The sequence below is a fragment of the Jatropha curcas genome, chromosome 8 (assembly GCF_041381405.1).
Source record: "Jatropha curcas cultivar XTBG-Jc1 chromosome 8, XTBG_Jcur_1.0, whole genome shotgun sequence".
NCBI lineage: Eukaryota > Viridiplantae > Streptophyta > Magnoliopsida > Malpighiales > Euphorbiaceae > Jatropha > Jatropha curcas.
In genome coordinates this window covers 25,574,874-25,583,408 of record NC_143158.1, presented here as the reverse complement: position 1 = coordinate 25,583,408, position 8,535 = coordinate 25,574,874, and the positions used below count along the sequence as shown (strand labels likewise).

The following is an 8,535-nucleotide window of genomic DNA, read 5'->3' as shown; positions in this document are numbered from 1 at the left end:
AAACTATAATCGTGAAGTTTGCCTCCATATCTTGATTCCCTAGACCTTCCTTTATAGATCACAGTCACACATGCCATGTTATCTGCAAGGCGAGACTTGTTCTGCATATCTGCTTGTTAAAAGAAATGTTCTTTGATTTCTCCTCATTGTGTTTTTTTATCTCATCTCTCTCGCACTTATCTTCCTTCAGTATAAATTAGTTTTCATCGTGATGCGATTGCACGTCGTCGTTGCTCATTTTTATACTCGTTGTTCATTTTTTTTAGCTTTTTAAATTTTTATCATATTAAAGCATAAATTTATATTGAGATTAATGCCAATACAATGGATAATCGATAAAATCAATATTACATTAGAATTAAAATATGTTAAAATTTTTAAAGCAACTAAAATTATCATCTTTGATGTTTGATAAAAAAAATATGATTTAAAATTTTATACAATTTTGTAATTTATTTCATGTCAAAAAAATTTATTATTTATTATTATTATCCACATAATTTATTATTTTGTGGATGAAAATTTTCCTTTTCATCTAAAAATGAAAATATGGAGAGAAATCTTCCATTTCTGACCTAATAATAATAATAATAATAATAATAATAATAATAATAACAATACACATAGATGGATAAGTTTGATACGTGGGGCGAAAAAAAGTCAAGTGGGGCCCACAAAACCTTCCTCCTTCTTCATGCTCACTTTCTATTATTAATTCTTTTTCTGTTTATAATTCATTAAATTAAATAAAAAAATCGTTTTGTGTTTTTTAAGTATAATAGTAAGTTGGTAAATGAAATGATTTTGTTTGGATTTAATTCCTGGCATCTCACATGCACAAATCTCCACAACAAAAGGAAAGGAAAATTTTCCTTCCCCCTAATAAATTTCCTTTCTCTTTTCCAAATTTTAATTCCACTAATTATTATTTTCTGTGCTTTCTCTTTTCTCCTTGCTTACAGCTGCAGCTCTGCTGTCCTTAGCAGTAATTGGCAAGGCCTGTTTTTTAACCTCACTCATTCATTATCTCCTTTCTAGATCTTGAAAAATCACCGTCCCCCAGTTTTATTTTATGTCAGTAAAGCTGACCACATTACTGAATCGAATTTGAGTTGATTCGTTCGTTTCGATTGAGTGCTCTTTTCGTCTCAAAGAGTTTAAAAATAGTTTTTTTAAAGTTAAAAAAGAGATTTGAATATAAATTTACTCATGCAGACAAGCGAGAAAGAATTCATGCCATCGTATCTCATCTTCGAAAGTGAAAAAAAGTATTTTATATAATTGATTTTCATTTTAATTGAAAAATTGAACTTCAAAATCTTTTTAGTTCAATTTTGTTATATTGAATTCAAAAATAATAATCTATCCAAAAATAACTAAAACCAAACTGGATCAAATACATTTGATTCGATTTGGTTTTGCACGCTATTCAATTTTGATTTCAGTTTGCATCTGATCAAATTTTAATCTTTTCCAATTATATTTGGTTTGGTTTGATTTAAATCGAAGGAGGAAATACTCACTCCTATAAGAAAATTTTATTATTTATTTGAAAAATAGCTTAATTCAAATCATCCATAATAGGGTACAGAAAATAAGTCCAACAAAACCTCCTGTAAATCACTTCTCCTCTCTCTAGGCCCCATTTCTGATCTCCAACTCAAAACTCCAAAACCTCTTTTTGTCTTTTTCTCCTCTCTCTCTCTCTCTCCCTCTCTTTGTTGTAGTTCTATTTATTCTTTTTCATTTTATAATATTTTTTTTTACTTTCCAATTCTATAAATCCATCGGTTTCTCACTTTCTCAATAAATTAAGCATTACCCATTTGCCAATTCTCTCAAAATTCATTACCTACCCATTTCTCTCTTGTTTCCTCCACCGCGTCCACCGTCCCCGCCGCCGCCACCACCAATTAAAGCCAAAACCGCCCAAATGAAAGAGTATTGGACTTCTTTAGCCTCTCTTCTTGGTGTATTGGCTTTCTTCCAGAGTCTTCTTCATGTTTTATTTCCTCCAGAGCTTCGTTTTGCCGCTCTAAAACTCTTTAACCGAATCTTTAGTACTTTCTCGTCTTATTGTTACTTTGATATAACAGAAATAGACGGCGTCAACACAAACGAGCTTTATAACGCCGTTCAACTTTATTTAAGCTCCTCTCTTTCAATCTCCGGTAGCCGGTTATCTCTGACCAGAGCTCTGAACTCGAGCGCCATTACTTTTGGGTTGACGAATAATGACTCCATTTTCGATACATTTAACGGCGTTACTGTTCATTGGGAGCATGTAGTAACTCAACGACAAGCGCAAACATTTTCATGGCGGCCATTACCAGAAGAGAAAAGAGGGTTTACACTTCGAATCAAGAAAAAGGACAAATCTTTGGTTCTTGATTCATATCTCGATTACATTATGGAAAAGGCAAATGATATTCGAAGAAGAAATCAGGATCGGTTATTGTATACAAATTCAAGAGGTGGGTCTTTGGATTCAAGAGGACATCCATGGGAATCTGTTCCTTTCAAGCATCCAAGTACTTTTGAGACTTTGGCTTTGGACCCATTGAAGAAAGAAGAAATTATGGAAGATTTGAAAGATTTTGCAAATGGGCAAGGTTTTTATCAAAAGACAGGAAGAGCATGGAAGAGAGGGTATTTGCTATATGGACCACCTGGTACTGGAAAATCAAGTATGATTGCTGCCATGGCTAATTTTCTTGGTTATGATATTTATGATCTTGAATTAACTGAAGTGCATACTAATTCTGAGCTTAGAAAACTTTTGATGAAAACTATTTCTAAATCTATAATTGTTATTGAGGATATTGATTGTTCTATTAATTTGAGTAACAGAAAGAAAATAAATAACAATAATGGTGGGTCCATGGGCAGAAGTTATTACGAGTCAGAATTAAGATCTGGTGGTGGTGGTGCTGGAGGTGGCGGTGCTGGTGGAGGTGAAGATGGTGGAAATTCAATAACTTTATCTGGGTTATTGAATTTTACTGATGGGTTATGGTCATGTTGTGGAAGTGAAAGGATTTTTGTGTTTACAACAAACCACATTGAGAAACTTGACCCTGCATTGCTTAGAAGTGGAAGAATGGACATGCATATTTATATGAGTTACTGTTCATTTCCTGCGTTGAAAATTTTGTTGAAAAATTATTTGGGAGTGGAAGAAAGTGATTTGGAAGACGGGGTTTTGAAGGAGTTGGAACAGGTAATTGATGGAGCTGAAATGACCCCAGCTGATGTCAGTGAAGTTTTGATCAAGAATAGGAGGGACAAGAACAGGGCTGTTAGGGAATTGGTAGGAATTTTGAAGGAAAAAGCAGAAAGGAAAGTCAAGAATGGAAATGGGATTAGGGAAAATAATAATTTGAATGATTTTGAAGAGGAAGAGCAAGAGAAAAGAGCTTTAGAGAGTCCTAAAGAAGGTTCTGATTATGAGCAAGAGAATTGCAAGAAAGGAGAAGATGATGAAGAGAAGATAAAGTAATTAAAGAAATTGAGGGTTTTCTATAGCTCTTTTTTTTTCCTCTTAATTAAATCTTTTTTTTGTGTTGAAAGATAAAGATGCAAAAAGAAAGATTGGTTCTTGGGGACTTGGGGGAGTATTGAATCTTGAAAATTTTGGTGGTGGTGGTGGTGGTGTTGGTGTTGGGGGATGCAAGCTTGGAGGGAAGTGAAGTCAAACTGTAATGGATAACATTAGGTCTTCAAATTTTCTTAATGTTTAATATTAATATTATCATATAATATATATATTATTATTTATCTAATGTTAGTTAAAATAATGTAAGGAGCATTATATGATCAACAGATAAGCTTATTTGCATGTGGTGTGGTTGGCCATGTGGGATTTTCTTAAATGCTACTTTAGGGGCTCTATAGAATGACCTAACGATGCTACTACCCCAACAATATCCTATTGAGCCAGTGTCCTAATTTTCATGTTAATTTTGCAGTTACGCACTAATTGTATAATTTAGGGATATAAATGGATTTTTCATTGTTGTATCTTCTTTTTCCTATTTTAACCCTATAGGATTAGATGATTTGAGGGTCCTAATGACTTCCATTAAGGCCTTGTTGTGGAGTAGTAATGGATTACATAGGTGACATAAGATGGGAAAGAAAAGAAGTAAAACGTGATGGCTAAAAGAAGTTCCAAAAACATGCGACTTCTCGAGGCCAGGCATTAGGTAGAATATTTGACAATTGTAATAGTAATGTGTCAGCCTTTTTGTAATTATATATATATATATATATATATATATATAATGCACATGGGACGTTCTATTTCTATCCAATAGTTTTGTTATTATAATTTTTTTCATAAAAACAACAATTTTTACACCAATTGAAATGATTAGTTTGTTGATAATTAGATTTTGGTTAATGGGTCTTTGATTAAAGTAAGAAAAATGAACCGATCGTCAAAAGTTAATTTTTCGGCGGTTTTATTGATCTTTTCACTTATATATTATTTTGGTTTATTTTCACTTATATATTATTTTGGATTATTGGGTTTTCAATAAGTAAAAAAAATTTTCAGTCCCCATAATAATAATAATAATAATAATGAAGATACTAACTTTGAAAATAAGAGATTTATAAATAAAGAAAAAATTATCATTTATAATTTAATTTGAAGAATTAAATTTTAATCAATAATTTAAAGAATAAGCTAACCTTACAATCGAGCTAATAATAAAACAAAATTTTATTTTTCTAATAATAAAAAGAAGCTATTGTAATTAATGAAATTCAGATTTTGATGATTCAAAAGGTGTTAAATATTAAGAAATTTTCCATATGTATATTGGAAAAAACAGTTGAAAGGGAACATTAATAATTGAGGTAATATAAATCAAAAACAGAGGAAACACATATCATAACTAACGTCTTTTACAAGCATTGGAAAAAGTCTCATAACTTGTCTGAGTTTTTTTAAACTGTTTTGCACCAATTGGTACTTTTGTTTTGTCATTTTCCAATTATTGGCTTCAAGTAAAAACTATTTATTTCCAAAGTGAAGCAAGTGGGAAACTCAAGTGTTGGCTTCATGAGTTACATATACCAAATCAGTTCGCCGGTCGATTTGGGATGTTAAAATCGAAAAATCAAACCGAATCAACTATTTAGTTTTTTTGGCTTTAATAGGTTTAGTTTGTGATTTTAGGTAATTTTGATCTTCAATTTTTGGTTTAATAATAGAAAATAAGTCAAAATTACCTATAATTCAATTCCAACTTATCCATTTGATTTGGTTTTTGATTAAATTATGTATATTATACAATTTTAAAAATATAATTTGATGTTTAGTTTTATCGGTTTAGTTTGATTCAAAATCGAACTCATCCACTCTACATTTCTAGGTTTGATCAAATCAAATTGAGCCAATTTCCTAAATTTAGGTCTGTGTAGTTCAAAATGGTCTATTTCTTAAGAAGTATGCTTCCCAGAAATATACATTTGCAAGAAAATTATTTCTTAAGAAGTGTAATTTGAATGTGTTTAATATACAAATCAATTTATTGAAAGTAAACTGCTTTCAAATTACAAAAAACAACAATGTTTATAGTATAATGTAAATTTAAATTTATTTAAATCGTAAGACGAATTAATAAATTCATTGTACTTAACTAGAGAACTGCAATAATAGGTAATGAAAATTTGTTAAAAAGTGTAGCTAGAGGTTGATATTAACAAGAAAAATAACTAAATAAATAAGAAAATTTAAAATTATGACAAGAGGAAACTTGCTAAATAAATTGCTCCACTTGTTAAATGCAAGTAAACCACTAGCAATTATTTGAAATAGTTGAACAAGACCCTTTCTTTCTTTTTTTTTTTTTTTTTTTTTTTTTTTTGGAAAAGGGCAAAAAAAAAAAAAAAAAAAAAAAAGGAATGGTGAGATGAATGGAAGGTTTTATGGATAGGATTAGAAAGGGTAGTTTGGGAATGGAAAAGGGAAGCAAGTGAACAAGGCCAAGATTTCATGTTGGGGAAAAGATGGATAATTGAGGAGCAAAAAGTAAGTTAGAAAGTCTTCTCATACAATGAGGAAAAGAGAGACCATTTTTATGTTGTTTGATTTTGATACTGAGTGAGTTGGAAAGCTATTTGGCTGTCAAGCCCTAGCCTAGATCTTGGCCCACTCTCCTCACAAACAACTGACAACTGACAACCTATACCTCTTTTCCCATTGAAATAAAACATGCCTCTTCTTTTCTCTACCAAAATAATATAACATAAATAAACTTTTTCTTTTCTCTTCATATTGGGTTGTAAAGTATTCATTTTGTAATCTTTATTAGGGTAAAATAACACTTGTGTATTTTTAAATTACATTCAAATTAACACTTAATCCTTTTTATATTTGAGAAATAATTATAACGTTCTTACATTGTGCTTTGTCTCGCTATTGAGTCCTTTTATCTAAAAGGTGAGCTCTTTCTATCCAAAAAATAGCACATTCCGTTTAAAAAGTCTCTAATCAACTGTATAACTCACTTTTTGAAAGAAATGACCTAATAGTAAAATGAAAGTATAAATTATAAACATTATAGTTATTTCTTAACTATAGGGAGATTAAATATTAATTTGAACATAATTGAAGAATTCGGTTATATTTTATTATTTTTATTATTAAAATTTGAAAGTCATTTTTATACCTAATGTTAATTTTTATATGTTAATTTTTTTACTACAATATAATGGAAGCTAATCCACTTTTTAACTTTTTTGGTAAAGTAATTCAATTATCATGGTATGGTAATCGGCAAAGTCACTTGAAGTTAGCTTTCAATTTTTTAAGTAACTTTTAGCATTTTGACTTGTCAAAAAGTTAAATGTTATTTTTTATAATATTCGGTAATATAGTGTTTGAATTAGTTTTTAGAGATTAAGTTAGTCTCTTATAAAAGATTAACTCCCGTAATATTTAATTTTTAGCATTTTTTGAAAAGTTACTCAATCAACTAAACGCTAGTAAAACAACTATAAAACAACTAATTTTGCCGAATATGCTCAAATTCTTGGTTGAAATCCAAAATCAACAAACTTCAGCCACATCTTTAACTATTTCTTCCCCTTAATATATTTACACAATAATTTACTTCTTTAATTATAAATCTTATTTATCTTTGCTCTTAAAAATTATAGGTATTTGATATCCAAATCAATCAAGTTAATAATATTTCTAAATATAATAATTGGATATAAAAAATGTTCTAAAATCACACAAGGATGAAATATAATTTCCATAAACATATTTTAACAAAGGATATCGTTGTATCATGTTCTGTCTGATAAGCTGTAATGAAACACAATATAACGTAATTAAATATACCCATAAGCATCCTTAACCTCTTTCGACTATTTTAGTCAAAGATCTATGTAGTTGGAGAATGTAGGAAGGATGATATGAATTATTATGAGAGAAAATTTGTAGTTGAGATGGGTTGCATTAATTTGTAAATGTGGACCAAATATCGATAGTCCCATATTTGGATCTTGTATCTCCTAGAATGCGATTCTTCAACAATTATGCACTTTCTTTTTCTCTAAAACAGTAAGGGAGACGGCCTTCCTATCTCTTAACTTTTCTAATATTATATATATATATATATATATATATATATATATATATATATGTTGTTGATATGTAAATATTTAGTATTTTTTTTCATAATTAGAAGGTGTAATCCCACGAGTTGTAAAGCGTACAGATTTTTTGTCATTTTAGCAAAATTCATTTCTCGGAGCTCGAACTTAAATATCTAGTGTTTTTGGTGTTTATTCTTTGATGAAATGAAATTGTTGTTTGCCCTTTGATTTTAGAAGAAAAAGTAATTATAAATTTAGTGATTTATTATATACATCATTTTCAAATTGTATTGATATGTCACGTAGTTGATTTAGTGATTTTACAACACAATTTGACTCAAGATTTAATTGATTTAACAAGGGTCTAATGACTAGAGGTGGGTTAGGGTTCTTTGGAGTTGCATAGGTAGTAGAGTGTTAAACATAATTGTGTTTGTTTTCCCTAGTTAACATTCTTTTCATGTAATTAAGTTATTTTTAAATTTCTTCAAAAAGAAGGCAATCATGCATTTTAGTTGGTTATTTTACTCACTTTACTAGACTTAGAAGTGAAATGTCTTAGATTAATTTAAGTTTCTCCATCACTAAAATTATTTACTTATCTATAAGAATTATTAAAATAAAAGTTTTCTTCTTTGTCTTTTTTATAACCAATTAGTAGTATGCATTGCATTGGTTCTGTTTTATGGGAAAAACTTATCCAGATCGGATCCATTACCCAAAGCAAGGACACTATAATTTTTTATTGAAACAATGGTTTTCCTGATTATACATTTAGAAAATAAAGGATAAAGTAGGAACAGCTTTTAAAGAATTTTTAATTTCATTAGTTTGATCCATAAGTAAGGGGCATAGACTCGGGATAGACAAATATTTTTTCTATTTTATATCGAACTGAACTAATAAATCAAAGACGAGTCA

The 8,535-nt window shown here is 29.5% G+C and overlaps 1 protein-coding gene across 1 annotated transcript; it reads left to right on the top strand.

Annotated features, from left to right (window-relative positions):
• The first annotated feature begins 1,766 nt into the window (after nucleotides 1-1,766).
• Nucleotides 1,767-3,838, top strand: LOC105635594 (AAA-ATPase At5g57480). The gene has a single exon (XM_012218674.4). The coding sequence runs from the start codon at nucleotides 1,934-1,936 to the stop codon at nucleotides 3,497-3,499; it is 1,566 nt and encodes a 521-aa protein (XP_012074064.1). The 5' UTR covers nucleotides 1,767-1,933; the 3' UTR covers nucleotides 3,500-3,838.
• The last annotated feature ends 4,697 nt before the right edge of the window (nucleotides 3,839-8,535 follow it).